The sequence below is a fragment of the Nipponia nippon genome, unplaced genomic scaffold (assembly GCF_047370975.1).
Source record: "Nipponia nippon isolate SJK-2023a ecotype South Korea unplaced genomic scaffold, ASM4737097v1 scaffold_5, whole genome shotgun sequence".
Classification (NCBI taxonomy): Eukaryota; Metazoa; Chordata; class Aves; order Pelecaniformes; family Threskiornithidae; genus Nipponia; species Nipponia nippon.
The window spans coordinates 78,619,754-78,638,565 of record NW_028262369.1 but is presented as its reverse complement, the minus strand read 5'-3'; the positions used below and the strand labels follow the sequence as shown (position 1 = coordinate 78,638,565).

The window sequence follows — 18,812 nt, the reverse complement described above, 5'->3', positions numbered from 1 at the left end:
AATGCACTATTCACAAAAGTTGTCTACTCTGTTTTTGAGTCCATTTATTCTTCTGAATGCCAATGTCATGTGATGCATGTGCAGAAGTACTTTGTTTATTTAATTTGATTTTTTTATTATGCACTCCCTAGCCCCCAAGCAAAGATGCAGACATTTTAGAAAACTTTCTGTTACATAAATCATACAGATTATTTCAGATTGGGGGGGGGGGGGGGGGCGCAGTGAGGAAATGATAAAGAACTGAACTTGAAGCAACACATCTGGTTCTCCACTGACACTAACTGGATGAAGAGATTTGGCTCTCAAGTCCCAGTTGCACAGCTTCCTCAAAAATTAGCAGAAACCCATTGATGACTATAATAAAATAGCTTTTGCTCCACCAAACAGCAGAAAATGGTACTTCTAGCCCTTCTCCCTAAAAATCCACTCACATGTAGAACTTCATATATTATTGGATTATAAATAGAACTGATATCAGGAGGGTGAGGAATGAAAACAGAAGAGAAATTTAAATTTAATCTTTGCTCATTTGTTTCTTTCTGTAAGCCTACCTGGATGTGCAGAGTCTATTTCTATCTCAGATGAATGAGCTAGATATTCCATACTCTGAGGAAAGGAAATTTTGAGTAAACCACATCCTGAGTTCAGTGGAATGATGGGTAGCAGAAGCTGTAATAAATGGATCTTGCCTGTCGGAGTAGAACCCAATACCTACATTTTCAATTTTTACTCACTGATTTTTAATAAAAAGCACCTTAAAATTCAAGAACAAAAGTGAAAATTTTGTCTTTCAGTATGGACTTAGAAATACCATGTTTCACTGCAGCAACAGCAGATTTTTATGGTTTCCCTTTCAAAACCACTTGCTAAGTAGTTAAAAAAAAAAAAGGAGGTCTGGAGACAGCAAAATCTACATTATATTCTGTGCTTTGTGTCTGCATGCTCTTGCACATACAGACACTTGTCAACTAAAACCATTGTTAAAACTAAAGCATCAAATCTCATTTTAATAATGCTCACATGCAAAATCTTTTTTTAAAAAAACACTTAATATTAGTGTATTCTATGTTAAACTATTTGTTTTCAGTTAACACAGTTATAAAAGGACTATAGATTCATTTCTACTAATGCCTCAACATAAATCCAAGAATTAAAGAAATTCAGGATTTTAATCTAGTGAAACTAAGCAGGAAAGCTTTCCTGCAAAGAAAAAAGGGTTCAAGTCTCCTGCAGACATCAAGTTCAAAGGAATGACACTGTAAATGCCTCCTAGCAACGTTAAAGATATTCATAATCCTCATCCTCTCTACCTTACTTTAGCTTTATTAATTGAAAAAGCAACAAATGCAAATAGCCTGATAAAAAATAGAAATGGTTTATAAATTCATTTTTAACAAATCTATTCAATTTTTTTTTCAAGTATAAGCCTGTAGTAATAATAAAGAGAACAAGTTCCTAATTTTCTGGTAAACCACATATGGACCACTTAGAAAAAAAGTCTCAGTTTAAAATTTTTTTTTCTTAAGCTCTGGTATTCAGAACAAAATAACTATGGCTTCTACATTACCACTTTAAAACCAGCCATTCTGGAAAAAGTAAAAAAAAGAAAATTAAGATATACAATATTTTAAAATTATTCACACTGATCCTAAATGTAAAAAAAATAAACTTTTAAAATTTAAAATCATGGCAGTTCATTTATCATACATGCTTAGAAACAGCACATACCCATACTATGTATCTTTACCATCATACAATACTATAAGAAATCAATCAAAATTAAGTTCCTTTATAATCTTGCTTCAACTCACACACTTTTTAAACAGCAACAAATAAATTCTTACTATCTTCTTAGTCCTATAACAAGGCAGGAATAAGAAATAATCCTTTTAAGCAAGGGCTAATTCTAATAGACAGGTGATACTCCTTTCTACTGATAAAGTAAATATTCCTTATATTGAACAGACCAGGTTCCTTCTTCCATTCAAGTCACTGTCAAATTTCTTGTACTTCAGTGATAACTGAGAATCAGCCGTTAATTTTTGCTGGACACTTTCTTTAACCCCAGCTGTATATAAAGTATTTTCCAAGGTGAGACTAATAAAAACTATTTCTACTCCTTTCTTAGAAAATTTAGTGAAGTTATGATCTGTATGGCCAAATTCAAGAGAACCAGTATTTGCAGTACTGAAAGATTAGCCTTCACAATATAAAAATGTATTTCAGACACATTACATGTAAAGAACATGTTCTGCACTAAATTGGACAACCTCAACCAGTTGTCTTGACGTTAGGTGTCTTAATCCACATAAACCAATTGTGCTTGTGTTAGCTGGGTAAGCAAAGCAAGCACTGTGGATCTCTAGGGAAGCATACACGTCTGAGCTCTCATAAATCCCAGAAGCTTCTTTTTCATGAATGGCCCATTAAATATGCAAAAATCTGTTCTAATTGACCAAATGACATAAAGAGGAAGAAGAACAAGCAAACACAGTAGAAATAAAGACACCCCCAGTTACTCACAGAAGGAAACATCCCAAGCATTTTCATAAGAATGAACCTTGCTAATGGCCCCAAGGCTGCTGTAGAATAACAATTGGGTAACAGAGTGAGGGGGGGGGATATGACCAAAGGAAGAAATCTTCAAGACTAGGAAGTATTTACAACTACACAGTGTGTGGAAAATTAAAACGTGCTTAAACAACTCAGAGAGAACATGTGCAGTACATACAACTGAGAAAGTCCGATAGATGCAGTAACAGATGATAAAACAGCCTTCTCAGGAAGCTATTCTCATTTTGAGAGTTGTACTGTTTTTAAAATTAATTTTCCAACCAATGTGCTGTTTGTTCTCAAAATTAGACCTCATGCTGAGATGGTGAGCTGCATTCAATTCAGTCATGCTCTCCTGAAAGCTGATGAGTCATTGTAGCACTAGGAATCCAGTTTATGACAGTGAAATTGTGTAATTTTTTTATATTTCTTTTACGTATTATTGTTAGATTGAAAATTGCCATGCAACATATAACACTTTGCCAAATCGTAAACCTTACTGGAATATTATATCACAAGTTATTAAATGAAAAATGAAACTTGTCATGCAAAAAATAAACCACTTTCCCTTACAGATAATAAACACAGTAAGCACATAAAGTGAAAGTTATTTCTCTCTTTCCACCACAGAACCCATATCTATAACAAAATTCTTCACTACTTGAGTAGCACCATCCTAACTAGTGGGACTCTGCATAAAAAAGGCAATTTAAGCTGTGTCCCAAAGCTTCACAGGGTACTAGTCATCATTTTGTACTTCAAAACCAGTGACTGTTACTTGTTGCAAACTAAACATGTGAGAACATTTTCAGAAAAGCAGAAAAACTGAAGTGTCAGTACAGAATAGATAGATCATATGCTACAAGCATCTAGTGTGCCTAGATGGACATTCATATGCTACTTACTACTGCCCATGACATTAGGAATTACATATATTTCTTCGGGTGCATTGACACTCATCACGTTTCTCCCTTATTCACTAGTGACTCAATTTCAGCTAGCAGCTAGTAGCTATGGCTGGTCACTCCTTATCAAGCTTCTTGAAAAGGAAATTTCTTGTGCTAAGGCAGGCCTGAGTAAAGGAAGGATCGCTTGAACCGAAACAACAATGTTGTCCAATGTGCTCGCGCAAAATGTACCTTTATCTTAATAGACCTGAAAATTAACAATAAGAATTAAATCATCCTTTGGCTATTTCAGTTTTAAATGTGGTATATTTTCTTTATAGTTTTCGGTTTAAAAAATAATTTAAAAAAATCATTTCACCCAAATAGTAATACTAATGAGTTTGTCAAATTAAAAAGACAAAGTCCTTGAATTTATGAGAAGAGGATAAATACACGAAATATCACTCCCACTGAAACATTACCCTTCCTGTCAGCCCCAATAGAAGCATTTTACTTAGATCTCCCCTAACCAGCCATACTCTGCAACTGTCAGATTTACTCACCCATTTGGATTTTTTAAGGATCCTTGATTCTGCTGCTGCTTCCCTTCACTGGTGGCTGCTAGGCATAATATTTTAATCCTTTAAATTACATTAGCTAGCTACTCTAAGCAGCATTCCAGGCACAGAGGTGAATAGCAGGGAAGAAGGGTCTCTTGCTCTAGCTTGTGTTGCTGCATCCTTGGAAACACAAGAGCACAGAAGTACCGCATACTATGTACTTATATCCGGAAGCAAGCGCACAAAACCACAGGAAAGGCACACGTTGTCTCCCAACTTTCACAGGGGAAGCACAAAACATATAAATAACATTGCTCACAGAACTGCAGGCATTTGCCTACAGACTTACAACCTTTACATTGTAATCCCTTCCTCATAGCAATAGTTTCCATCAGTCTTTCAAAACGCCTGCTAGGAAGAAGATTGCAATCACACCTGGTATGTTGCTGGCTACAGAGTCAGTATCTCCATACGGAATGTTTAATGACCAAGATTTTCCCTTGACAGGGTGATAATTTGCGTCTCTCTCTCTGCTACCTTATGAAATTTCTTGGGATTTAAGTCTCTGAGAATTCTTGATCCCCTACTAGAAAAAGTTAAATAGGCCAACAAGTTAAAAAGTATTGCACATCTGGAAAAAAAAAAAAAAAAAAAAAAACACACCCGCAATCAATTGCTAAAGTGTCTTTTCTTTAGGAAACCAAACAAAAACCAGTGAGGAATGGCTTCTGTTACCTAATAGGTGATAAAGTCTTAGTATGGATAAAGTACTTCTTCAAGGTTGGAGCTTTTACCTCACTCTTAATCAATTTAAATTTTGCTACTCATCATTTTACTGCATTTAACTATTAGTCTTTTAGTTTCTTTTTTCCTCAAACAAATCCAAGAGATACCCAGATTTCTAAAGGATTTAAAGTTCATCTTTAAAGTTTTATTATGTTGGGTATTTTCACTGTAAGATAACCATTTTATAATGCATTCTGTGGCAGGCTTAATAAAGTTAAAAACTGCAACACTAATGAAAGCTAGCAATAACAGCATTTTTGCATTTCTATTGTTAAATCATCATTTTTTTCAATTGCCTACAGTTAGAACACAAATGCCATGACAGGATATCACTTCTGCAAATGCCAAAGGAGCCCGATTGTCGCTGTTGCCCTCTTTACTCAGGCAGAACTCCCAGAGAAGCAGATGGCCGGCCGGCCTGAGCAAAAAGACAGGCCACAACGGAGCTATGTCTGAGGCTCTATTCACATTTCCTATTGGTTCAGCCAACAGAAATTTGTCAAGGCTCACATTAACAACTGAAGTAGATACAGTTTAATTACTCCACTAAATACCTTTCATGTACTGCAGAGGTAACAAAAGGAATTTTAGTACTTTGTTACATTTACAGAATACTAGGAACAAAAATTCATTTCCAGTGAGGCTTTAAAGTGCGTTCTGTGGCTGACTTCATACAGAAAAGTAAAAACTGCAAAGCTAATAAAAACAGCTTGTATATTCATACAGAAGACACCACAAACTTTGTCACTCATTTCAGACACAAACTGGAGCTTGTTCATTTCACATGAAATGGTTTAAAAACCTATTAGACCTCACAGTAGTAAAAGTGATTTTTACTAACACAGCTAGAAAGCCAACAAAAACTGCAGCAGCATTCCATGTGCTTGGTTATTGTCCAATTCATTTATTGCATTGCAGGTTGAGAACAGCCCTACAATCCTGCTCAGAAGTGAACACGTGAGCAGTCCCATTCAAGTCAAGCCATCTGTTTACACTAGACAACTTTACAAAAGGGTTTCCTGCAGTGCTAACACTAATTCACTATAGCCCTGATGGAACCACTCTTGTAACTAGCATTCTAGCCAAGCATTTCCTATATGTTCTTAGCAGTAGCATTAAGCAGTGGTTGCATGGCCAGCTGAGCCAACCCACTGACTTAGTATAGGAAAAAGGGGTATCTCTTTCTCTACCTCTTTCTAACCCCTCTCCTTCTCCCACTTGATGCCAAGGTTCACTTTCTTTTCCAAACTCCAGTAACCACCAGACCTTTCTGCATGCTGCTGTATATCACTAAGCCACCAGGAAACCACCTAATTCCCTAAGCCTGGTTTAGTTTTCCTCCAGGTTTGTAAGCGAAAGCAGCTCACAGAGAGGTTCGATGAGCAGTGGTGCTAGCACAAAGCAAGCAGCAAGAACGCAAGGCTGGCAGCAACGTGGGAACGGGACACTGGAGGAGACAGGGAAGTAGAGTGGGGCCTCCTGCTTCCAGCAGCAGTGAAGTGTTCAACTGGCTCATCGCTTCTCATGAAACTGTACCCTTAGATGACAAGGTATGACAAGGGCTGGATCAGATCTAAATGGGGTCTCCCATTGGTGTTGAATGATGTGAACTTGACATAGTAAACTTCCTTCTTCTGGGCAAACCTGGGGAGGATTAACGATATATGTAGGTACTCCAGTTCTGCAGGCCCTATACTTCCTCAAACTAAACTAAACTCTCTGTGGTATATTTATCTGAGTTGATAATGTGCACAATGGTTTCTGAAGATAAAAACCATTACCTAGACTGTAAATATATCAGTGAATGTATCAGTTCCTGGGATATCTTGCAGACCATGCCTTTTTTTTTTAGAGATGCCACAGAACACAACTAAAACCCCCATCCTTCTTGTTCCACAAAAGCACGAGCCTGCAATCCCCATCAAAGGGAGTCCCTATTGGAACGGACCCCCATTCTTCGACTCGACTCAGCAGGGTGTAGTATCATGACCTGCTTGTGCAAGAAAATAATTGGGCAGACACACTGCTGCTGTAAACAGTGCCCTTTTGCTGAAGATCTGGCTTCTTGATTGTAAAACAAAGGCAACTTATTCATGTTAAAAGCATAAAATAGAACAGGTCATAAAAGTAGAACAATTTCAGTCAACTCTTATATGTCATTTCATTAATCCAAAACAAAACTTGTAACAGTGATCCTTAGATCTCTAATCCACTTTAAGAATTGCAAAACAAAGAAAACATTAAAAGCCTTGAAACCAACAGTAGAAGCTTGTGGAATCCGCTAAAGGCTATCCATTCCATTAAACATTTCGATGCTTACTCATTAAACTTCATTTTCTTAAACTGTTCTAAAAGTGTGCTGAGTTAAGGAAGCAAAAAGCAGTTAATAAAATGAACATTATCATAAGAAAGTGGACTTCAAAATGGGTCTCAAATAATAATAAGCTATTAAAAGAGATGTTTACTCTTTACTGAATCCTATTCTCTCTCTCTCATATCAGTACAACTCAGGGATAATTTCTTTGAAATTAATGGAGTTGCACTAGGTTGACCCAGAAGAAACCTTGTTATTCCTTCATCTAGAAACAGCTCAAGGTATCTTTAAGAATAAAGTATAAATTATCAAATGATATAAAGAAGCACTGTAGTTTTAAATAATTTGAAAAACAGCTCTGTCCTTTATTTGCCATATTCAGTGTAAGCTATTAAAAAGAAGCTGACAAATTATCTGATTATCATTGCTAATTAGCCACAGTAGAATAAAAACATCAACTTCTCTTTAAATAGATGTCAACCTGTAGATCATTAATTAGAAGGGACCTTTAATGTTTTTCAACAATGACAACTTCTAGAAAGTGTAATTTCCTTTGAAACATCCAAAGTGCTATATGGTTCCAGCACTTTTACAGCACCCTTATAAACTCCTGCTTAAAAAAAGTGATAGTACAATATGACTCAAAGTTACATATTTGTCTATCTGAAGAGTTTTCACAAGATCTCAAATCTAAAAATAAGTATTGTAAAATGACTGACTGGCATTTGATCCAATAGTCATAAAGATAAAATGAACTACCTCTACAATGTGCCTGTTTACTGCTCAATTAAAAATAAGAGTATTCAGATAAAAAAAAAAATCTCGACAGAAGAACCTCCAGGTTAGATGCTAAATAATGAGAAGTTAAAAAAAACCACCATTGGGCTTTGATCTGGCAATAATCTAACAGTGCAAGAAGGCATACGGAGGGGGAAAGGCTCCAAACAGTGTGATTGATTTCATGTCAATCCAGGAAGCCCAAAAGGAAAAGAATTAAAAGGCTTTAATGAAATTGCATTCTACCTTTCCCACAAATGAATCTTTGCTCATTTCCTGCAAAACACATGGAAAGTAAATCCGGATTAAAGTAGGATTTCATTGCTCAAATTTCCAATCAGCTCAATATATGAAAGAAGGTTTTGGGTTGTCTTGCTGGGAAACAGAAGCATCGCATACATCACACATTTATCTTAGTTGAAATCTCCTTAGATGCTGTCTCTTTGTCTTGACTCTTGTAGCTTAATTATTTACTGTAATTCTAGCATTTGGCATAGAACCTAAATCTAACCAGGTGTCATCCAATTACTGCTTTCAATTTTTAACTAAAATTCTGGGGTCTGTCCCGTTCTTTGCTTTAGCTGATTACTTTGCAAATTCCTGATATGCTTTGCTGAACAGAATACAGAAAAAGAGTAAATTATTAAGAAAATTCAAGAGATGTACTAAAAGAAGGCTACTCATTAAAAAGAACCATACAAAAAAAAAAAAAGACTGTCAGTGCATAGAAATACCACTCATTAATTAAAATGTGAGAAGATTATCATGTGTTTCACTGATAGGTACTTCTAAATTGTCAGCCCTCAGGAAATAAACTAGTTCAGAGCCACGTAGATGGACACTCAGTGGGATTTTTGCTCTTGATTTTGTGCAAGTATATCTCCAAGAGAAACCAAGAAAATTATACTAGTGGAGTATGAACACTGCAGCCCATAGGTCATGCACAATACCTATTAAATTGTATGTCAGGATTGCATTGGTATATTCATTTTCCTTGCCATTCTTTCTCTCTTCTCATTACTCCCAAATCCTCAGTCCTCAAGAAAAGTCTCACTCAAGGTCTTCAAACACTAGTTCTTGGCAGGAGCATAATCTTACAGACAGGCTTCTCTGTCATTTAAACATGCACAGCGCTGTACAAGGGAGTATGAATATTGACTCTGGCCTGTCGCCTACAGCAATGTCACTATACATCATCCTACAGACAGATTAAATAGATTTGAGTGAAGGCAATGTCTAAAAAACACTGAATTATTAATTTCGAGATTGAACTATTACAATACTTGATGGAAAAGCATGTTTCTCCATGCCATTCTGGAAAGAGCTGCTGTAGCTCTTCTCTACTTAGTCTTATCGTACCTATTCATTACTGGCCTCACTTTATGCAAAAGTTCATTGTGATTTCTGAGATATGATATCACACCATATACATTCATTCTTAGAATAGCCTTCAGTCTCAGACTAATAGAGATCTTATAATGGTAACAAATTTTAGTCATATTGGCCTGGGACGCATTTAAGCTGATGATTTATCATTACAGAGATTTAGGATGTAAATCAAATTTAATGCCCTAACTTTTGTATTACAGCAAAGTTTCTGCATAAATCACATTTTGCCAAGATGTACACAGAATAGATAATCAGCTTTCCTAAAAAAAAAAAAAATAAAAAAAATCTAAATTAAAAGGCTTCTGATCCTGAGATCAACAACAGAAACCTTAAAAAAAGTCAGTAAACTATGACTTATTGAAAAGAAGAGCAAAAAAAAAAAAAAAAAATACTTGAAGTCAACCTAGCCTGTGATCTTCTGGCCTCTTAACTCAATATAGAATCCAAAAATCCAAAAAATGAACACATATGTAGAGAGAAAGACCATTAATGGAGATGCCTGCATTTCCAGCTGCATTTCCCAAAATTCAGAAGTTCACACGAATATTATAATTATCAGCAAGGAAAATATACAGCCTGGCTAAGCAATCATTGATCTCATATAATTCACAGCAATGTGAATCTGTCATCTTTGATTCCATACATGAAGCATGCTAAAGGAATAAAAAGATCCTCAGAAGCATCCACCAGAAAGACAGGGGAGGCAAACAGCAATTTAAACATTGTAAACTACACTTCTACTACAGTGAAATCCTGGCCTTTACACAGCAATTCGGTACTTTGCAATAAACTGCAGCAAAGCCAGAATTTCAGTGTAAGTACATGCAAGTCTGAAAAAACACGATACGGGCACTGTTTTGTAACTTGCACGAATTTAACAGAATTGGTGACAAAAATCAATACCAATGTTATTGAATAATTCATATTATTTTAATACTAATGCATTTATTTTCTGGAAGATTTACATCATCTCTGTTGAAAGTAGGTCATCAGGACATAAGAGACAGAAAAAAGCAATGAAGGAAATTGATCTGAAATATATAGGTTACAGAAATATTAACTATAGTAGATTTGTGAAGAATGTTCTTAATAGTTTCTGTCTAGAAAGAAGAGTTCCTTTTTACAAAGAAAAGCAGGTTTCTACAAATGATTTACATGTAATTTTATATATATGAATGATTTTATAAAGAAACTAAACTAACAGTTCCTCTGGTGCTGAACCATTAAGAACAGAAAAAAATTCAAACACTCTCAGGTACTAAATCCTCATCAAAAAAAGTACAGCAGGCCTTCCATTTTAGATAAGGTGAGCCCGATAACAGATACTACGTGGAATATTGCATGAGCATGTAGATCTGGTATGCTTTGCAGCAACATTAAAGAACTCATTGTTCAAATGCGAAGTTGCCCTAGTGATCTCATTTGCCCTCTGCAAAACTGCTGAGAGTACAAACATCCATCCAGCATCTCTAGTTTATGACTGTGAGCGTGAAGCACTTTGAGATTCCTCAAAACAAACATTAATGTTAGTCCCGTGGTGCTCCTTCTTGACACTACCGTCACTTCGGTATTTTTTTAGATTCCAGCTGCAATTTTTTCTGATAACAGTTACCCCACAGGCAACAAGGCTTACAGAGTAAAGGTTACAGAACCATGCCCTGTACTACTGGCAATTACCAGAGGCAGTATTTTTATTCAGTTTATAAGTGGTATGTTTAATTCCAGTAAATCCAAAATTAGATAAATCAAAGAAGAATCGTGATACTATCATTTGAGCAACTGCTCAGGTGAAACTACTGCTAGAAACATCCAGCTTATACTGGGAACACTCAGGTACTGCCAACAAAAACCTTCAAAACATCATGGAAGCAACTTCGAAAATACTGAGGATTAGGCAAGATAATATGATTTTCACAATTTTCCTTCTGAGCCTTGGAATTGCTTTCATGATTCTCTTAATGTTTGGTTTTTTTTAAATTAAAGTCTGACATGATCTCAACATTCAAGGAGCTGGAGCTTAAGGATACCAAATATTTCACGATAATAATCAGTGTGGCCAAGATTGCTATCCAGAGATTTTACTAATATCACTTACCCATTACTAAAACTATACTGTTTCAATTGCACAGTTATTCTACTGGGGGGGGGGGGGGGGGGGGCACATGACACCATCAAAGTAAAAAACTTCTGTACTTCCACTGCCTATGGATGCTAGTTGAAAGCTTCCCTCTGCTTATCCTGTCATGTCATTTACTGGGCACAGCCTGAACAGTCAAAAGTGGCTGTAGGGCAAAGAAACAAACTTTTAGATCAGCACTGCAGCTTCCATTCTATCCAATGTAAAATAATAGTGCATAGGATTAACTCTGCCCAGTGTGACCTCCTTGGCTAGAGCTTTTGCAGGTCTCCTGCTGCACATTAGCTATCTCCTATTTCCCTGCTCCTAAGTGGGAGCTGCTAGCAGCAGTTGCTGTATAATTACTTACTTGATTCTGTCTAAGGAGCTTAAACTAAGAGTTGAGCAAAGAAAGCAGATTAACAATTTGAACCCACATGTAATACACAGACACACACACAACCAGCAAAACTGCCGGGTCAATACGTGGGGCCGAGGAAATGCACTTCAGCCACTCTTGCTCCAGCAAGACAGGCTTCGTTTTCACTGCAGGGCAATTAAACTGCGCGAAGAGGGGGAGACAGGAAGAGATGGGCTGCAGCCACAGGCTGGGGAGAGGGCTGGAGACACGGCCGCTCCATCCCTGGCAGCCAGATTAGCACCGGAGGAGCGGCACTCGCCTGCTCGCCCGTCACATGCTCCCAGATGTCGCCTAGCAACAGCAAAGCCCAGCGAAAAGTTCTCCCTCTCTCAACTTCAAATCTGCGTCTCAGACCGACTGAGGGGAGCTTATTGTGCTCCAGACTAAAGCATCTGTTTCTTTCTTATAGCCTTCTGTAAATGACTGCATATACCACACGTACGCAAGCCTGTCCACGCATAACCCCCCCCCCCAGGCACAACCTGTCTACGTGCAAGCGCCAGAGCCTGTGCGCTTCTCATCAAAAACAACTCTAGGTACAATTTTAGTGGTCACCAAACCTGCTCTCGGAATGCAGGTGAACTCTGCTCTGCAAAACCGCTCACCCTTCGGTAGCAAGAAGGGCGCAAAGATCGCAAGGAAAAAATGCAAAAACTCTGGGGTGATTCCCCCCCCCCATCCACCGCCAGTGAGCAGTACTCGCTACAGGAAAAGCTGCCCACTTGCATCTCTATCAAACTGTGAGTTTAGACCATAGAGTTGCAAAGTCTGAGCTGTCCCTCCAAATTTAGCAAATTAGTGTGTTGCTGCCTTGTACAACCAGAAAAAAAAGTTTGCATAAACCAGAAAAACAATCAGAAAAGACATCCTGGGATACTTTAAAAGCAAGATGAAGTGAAGCTAAAGAGCCAGTGGTGTTTGTAGTGTTTAAGGCGCTACTTCATTTTCCACAACAGAAATCGACTCCATCAAATGACTCCTGGAAAGAGCCAACTGTCTCCCCCAGCTATTAGAAAGAACTCCTTGAATCCGCTCCCGTTAACCCCTACTTTCAGGCACTTCGGTCTTTTTCTCACAGAAGTCCCCAGGACAGGGATGTGGCTCCTCGCAGTGCAAGTCCCATTCCGGAGAGGCTGGAGCATAGCGCTTACCTTGGCAACTGCCCTGCATTATGCATGCAGTCAATAATATGAGCAGTTTGCAAGCAGTTGCTGCTCTTCCATCCATCCGATGGTGAGGTCCCATCTGGGCTGGGATGCTCCAGCTCCCTCAGAAGCTGGCTCCTCAACTCCGGGGTGCTGATCTGCACAGCAGCAGCACAAGGAGCCCGGTGTCTTTTTCTTATCCCGCTAGTTGCAGAAGAAAGGCGTGTATGCCTGTTGAGACATCGCGTTTTCTATAAACTCCCACCCCTCCAGACATTGCATAAAGCTCTTTATACCCGGCGGCCCCGGAACTAGCATGAGGGAATCAGGCACTGCTCCAGGCCCTGCAGCCACAGGCTGCCTCTGCCCCTCCTTCCACACTGCGCAGGATAGGCAAGATGCTTCCAAGCCCCTGCACTCTGCAAACTTTATATCAGAGTCCATTGGTGCTGCACTGCGTATTTTGAGTAGATCAGGGGAATTGCAGATTGCAAGTGAAATATGTCCCAGGTTTTAGTGCCCCAAAGGCATGCTCCAAACAAGAAAAGTATTTTTGACAACTTTGAAAAATGTCATATCACCTACTTACCAATGCAGGGGATAAAGCTTAGAAGTTGTTGTTGTTGTTATTGTTATTATTATCATTCCTCACATAAATATTGTGAAAGGAAAACTGTAGGGATGAAACTTCTCCACTTTCTTTGCAGATAAAATCAGTTTGGTAAAGTGCTTTGGCTGTGAATGCTTAAGATATCAGCTGGAGACACCTTACTCTAGTTCTAACTCTCCGATAGTGTGTGCAGCACACGTGAAATGTCTGCCCGTGTTTTACTGCTGCCATTTCAGGAATCACATACCTACTAACAAGGGTAGAACAGTGCATAGTATCACAGGGGAACGATAAAGATACCCTAATACTTCAGGCTGGAATGCAGTCTGAGGAAAAGGGCAAACATTTTGGAGGCTTTCCTTGCAGTATCAGAAGCATCATACATACACTGGGTGAAGTTAAATTATTATTTTGTTTTGTATGAGTCAGAAATAGTCTTCCATGTAGAAAATGTAGCTATGCCAAGCTGTTCCTTTCTCTGTATATGTGCACACATACACATGCATGGGAGCAAGATGTGTCTATTTGTCTTGCAAGAGGCTTTGTCAGATTAATTTTAATGACACCACCTTTATAAATTCCATATATTGTTTACGTTAGCTTCATACCATGTTCATTATACTGCAATGGGCGTTTGCTGATGCTGCAACAGAACTTAAGCGATATTTCAAAGCATTCTCTTCTTTTTGCCATGGACTGCAATTTCAATTAAGGGGTAGAGGTGCCTGCATTATTCTTGCAAAAGGTGCAGAGGAACATATTGTTGCTTATTAGCAGATTGTGATTTTCCTCCAGGTCCTGTAGGACACTAATCCCCCTAAACCTTTCCGTAAAGGTTTTGTATCTATCGAGATGGAAGGGGGGTGGGGGGAGAAAGGGGAGAAGATATGGAGCATAGGCTTTTGCAAGGTTGTGATTTATGCAGGTTCAGGGCTGTTTGGTGTAGTGGTACGACACAGCACCGGGGTCAAGCCACAAGAAACACTGGGGGCAGATCAGAATATTCAATTAGCTTCCTGGCACCTCTGAATCACAAAGAGAGGATAAGATCTCTCCATCACAAGATCCAGAGCTGCCGGGGGAGGGGGGCGACCTACCCTCTTCAAACCTCTCTCCTCCCTCCCACCCTCTCTCCTTTCACTGTAGGAGAACAGTGCTTGAAACATTCCTTTCTGCACGGAAGGACTTTTCCTATTGTTGTTTTCTTTGTGTTTCAGTGTTGCCAACTTACTGGAATTCTTGTCGTGGTTTCACAGCAAGGCTCAGGCTGACCAAACGGAACCAGCTGCGTTTGTGTATGGGGCCGCCGCTGCTTTAATCCCCCAACAACGCCGATGGGGAGGGAAGGAAGGGATCCTCAGAGGGGAGCAAGCAGATCTGCTCTGTACAGATGGGTGCCTGAAAAGCCAACATACAGATTGACCGTACTTAATTAGAAGGGGAATTGTTTAAAGCAGTTCACACCCCAGCAACATGCAGACAGTGCAGACAGTGCAAACAGTGCTTGGGAGCTGCAACCCAGATTGGGAGCTACATGCACTCTTCTGTCACCGTATGTTTGAGGTGACCTATATACAAGCTTTGGGAGGCACCTACCTATGTTTCACTCCCACAGAGCTGGCAGCCAGAAGGTGTGCTCCTGCCCCATTCACCATTACCATTTCTACACATCTGTACTTCCCACAAGGTGCTGGGCAAGAGGGATTCTCAAACAGAAACAGCGGAGACGCTGTTGATAGGGGAAGCCCTGTGCTGACACAGTGGGTCAAGCTCTCCCCACCCATTCTTCTTTGCACTTAGAAGACAAAATTTGCATTCAGAGACAAATGAACCGATCAGCCCAGATACTTCGCTGCTGAAGAATGACGGTCACTATGGAGCCAGCATAGGACAATGCTGTTCTCCATTTACTTCATCTAAAATTTTCTCCTCTCACTTTACCATGGCACCTCATCATCCAACCAAAGGGAACCTGTCCTGCTGGACAACATCAAATGGAACTTCAGCGAGACTAGAGCTGCAAGATCAGATTCAAAACACTTCAAGGCTTTCCTATAACTACATCCAAAATCACCCACGTCAGTGTAACACACCTCTCCTTCTCAGCTTCCTGTTGACTAAAATGTTAGCTGATTGTTTTCTGACTGAACTAGATCTAGGGATTTTTAGTTGATTATTTCAGGTTTAAGAAGATGCAGACTATATCTGTTAGAAGGCTAGAGCGAGAAAACATAGGCAATGTGGTTGTTCACTGAACTCTACTTTTAATTCAAAATACAGTTTGGGATGTGTTTGCTTGCCTGGTTTTTGCTGTAAGCAAGCAATCAGAAAAGCTGTTAAAGGTGTAATTTAGAACAAACAACCACGTTGCTTACACATTAAAGACGCACGCTAGGCACAGAAGTTAAAAATTAAAAGGCTTGATTTTTGATCAGGGTTCAGTTCTAATTTAGTGTCCAAACTCATCCAATTCTTAACAGACAGGTAGAAACACCAGGGTTGATGTATGACTAGCTAAAGATACAAAGCTGATGGCTAATTAAAAAAAAAAAAAAACAAACAAACACCAAACCCAAAACCGAACAAAAGATACATTCACTAAAAGAAACAGTGGATCAGATCTGCACCTGTAAATTTGTCTCTTCTGAACTTCTCAGGGCTAGGACAGTTTATGGAGGCTGAGGATCTACCCAGTGCATTATCCAATAAAGCTGTAATTGTCACTGGCATTCAGTAATCTTGTGGTCAGTCTGTCCTTAGATAAACCCAGGTTTTTCCACATAGAAAACATTTTACATTACAAGCTGTGTTTCTGATTTCACATTTAAGTTTCTCTATTAAATTCTATGTCTTTATTATGACAAGCTTTTTTGTTATTTTTGTTTAATCATACTAAAGCAAGGCTACCTGTAGCCATGCTCATTTTTTGAGAGAACACTGGTAATGACAAGTCATACGAATCTAAACTAAAGACTCTGTCTCTCTGCCTGGGTAATAATATAAGTACCCAACAGCAGCAGTTAATTCTTCAGATTTCATCCATCTTTGCTGTTCTACAATTTGAAGTGTCCCGTATCTTTAACTGAACCTGTGGCTTACAGCAAGCAATAATATTTGTGTATGTTAGAGGCTTCCTTTCTTAACGGACTATTAATGGCAAGAGGGTCCCTTTAGAGGTACTACTCTTGAGGCATTTCCTCCACCTAAGGCCCAATTCAGTTTGCATCAAAGCCATCAGACTTCAGGTAAAGCAGACTTAGTTGTTTTCATTGGGGTCCACAGTAGCAATGTGTATTTGGACTTCACCACTTAATCTTTCCAAGTACATGTAATGTGAGCAGAAGTTTCCATAAATAGGAAGGTCACATTTTAGGGAATTTAGCTGCATCTTGCACAGAGAACCAGTATTGATTTCAACTCTACAACATACAGAAGAGAAAAGCAGAAAACACCCCCAAGTTCACCAAGTTTCTGATATAAGCCACAACACATTTCACAGTGTCTAAAACAATGGCAGTTATTTGCCAGGGAGGTAATTTTTCCGAGGATTTAAAGAACAAACAAAACCCACCTAATCTCAAACTAAGAAAAAAAGGGCCTTAGTTGATATGGTTCCCAAACATCTAATGCATATTCATAACTAGACCACAGATTTCCAGAAGACTGGATCAAAGGTGGATCCCCAGCCCACATGAATGTGAGAAACATTAAACTGAGGAGATGTGAACTGGGCCAGAACAGAAATCACAGAGTCAGGATTGCACAATGCAGCACCGCGGCAAGAATTTTCCTGAAGGTCTCCTGGTTAGTGACACATTACTTCTCTTGTTCAACTTGGAATTATATCGCTGTGCCCTGGAACAAGCAGCAGTGCATGGAAACTGTGTGCTTTTTTGGTAATTGCCACTGAACAAGTGAGACTAGCAGAGAGACAGTCACTAAGTGAGCTTCCAAACCCCCCTTGTGTATTTCACCTGCAGAACTGGGCCTGTGATGGAGTTTAAAAATAACATTATAGAGATGAGAGAGTTTATTTACCTGGAAGGCAGAAGGAAGTGGAGAAAGATTAAACAGCTTCCAGTTGTCCCCTCCACCCTTTGGTCAGCACTGTCTGGTCCAGCCTGCAAGTCCCTGTGCCCTATCCTGGAGACACAGTCACAAAGTAAGGGCAAGTATGCTTTACCCCAGCTATATCTTTAGTTACCAAAGTTCTTGGTACTCACCTTACTGCAAGCAGACTTCTTTGGCACTTTCTCTGTCTCTGAGGAACAGAAGTCCTCATTTTTGCTCCAGTTCATTGGCCCTTCAGTGCCTGCTCTGCCCTGCAAGGAAGCAACAAATGGAATTTGTACTTGAAAAGGATGTGAGGTAAAAAGTCATTTGGAGATGCCTCATGTTCTAAAAACTTTTAGGGTACTAACAAGGGAACTAGGATAGGCTGGAATAACTCTGAACACCCTTTGCAAGAGCAGATTGAGCTATGCTAAGGAAAAGCAAGACTGGAGTCCTTGTCTTCTTGATGTTTTTCCAACCACACTTCACTCTACCAACCAAGCCTGGCCAGCATTCCAAAACCACAAGTGCACATCCCAAGAGTGCTCATAGAAAGTAATTATTCTGCGAATATCTATCCTGGGCTTCACTGCAGTCATGTATAAAACAAAAACAATAGAAACATTAGCATTTCCCACATTTATTTAGGTGTTCTGCATGGCAATATTCACTTTCAAGGTTATGCATCTCAACACAGTATTCCATAAAGGAGAGAAACACATAGCATGTCTTTCAAAATAAGAGCCGATGTATCTTCACTTCTGAAGCCAGTAACTCAGGAACAGTTTAATTACACAAGGACCTGGTGTTTTTCATAGGATGCTAACTCATTCAACATACCAGCAGACTGCTCTTTGGTAATTGATGAGGATAAAATAAGTGAAGGAAAGCCCCTGCCTCATGTATTACAGAAATGTAATAGCAAATGAAACACAAAAGAAGCAAAGAAAGTTTACCACACTGAGGAACACTCCTCTAGCTCTGCCTAGACCACAGCCTTTTTTTACATGACAGGAAGTCACTTAAAACTTCTGAAGCATTCATTGTTTTCTGATTTAAGACACCTGGGCCTGTTCAGCAACACCTGAAGTGCTCATTGCTGTAACCAAAGTTGATGATGGTTGTTCTTTAGAGGTGTAATACCAAGTACTCTGAAACTCTGAGCCCTTGATACCTTAATTGAAGTACCAAAAAAAAAAAA

General features: G+C 39.1%; 1 protein-coding gene across 9 annotated transcripts in view; it reads right to left on the bottom strand.

The window, feature by feature from the left end:
- LRP2 (LDL receptor related protein 2) overlaps window positions 1-17,846 on the bottom strand; it is a 168,662-nt gene extending 150,816 nt beyond the window's left edge. For 6 of the 9 annotated variants that reach the window (XR_015698695.1, XR_015698694.1, XM_087731278.1 and 3 more), the window contains exons 1-4: window positions 17,782-17,802; window positions 17,597-17,701; window positions 14,790-14,956; window positions 12,955-13,179 (exon numbers count right to left, since the gene is read on the bottom strand). Coding sequence is in view for 7 of the 9 variants with exons in the window: in XM_087731278.1 (XP_087587404.1) it covers window positions 12,955-13,048 (94 nt within the window). In the remaining 2 variants the exon portion in view is untranslated. Of the gene's footprint in view, window positions 1-12,954; window positions 13,180-14,789; window positions 14,957-17,596; window positions 17,702-17,781 lie in introns of all 9 variants that reach the window. The other 3 variants (XM_087731279.1, XM_087731274.1, XM_009462029.2) reach the window with 3 other exon arrangements.
- Between the last annotated feature and the right edge of the window lie 966 nt (window positions 17,847-18,812).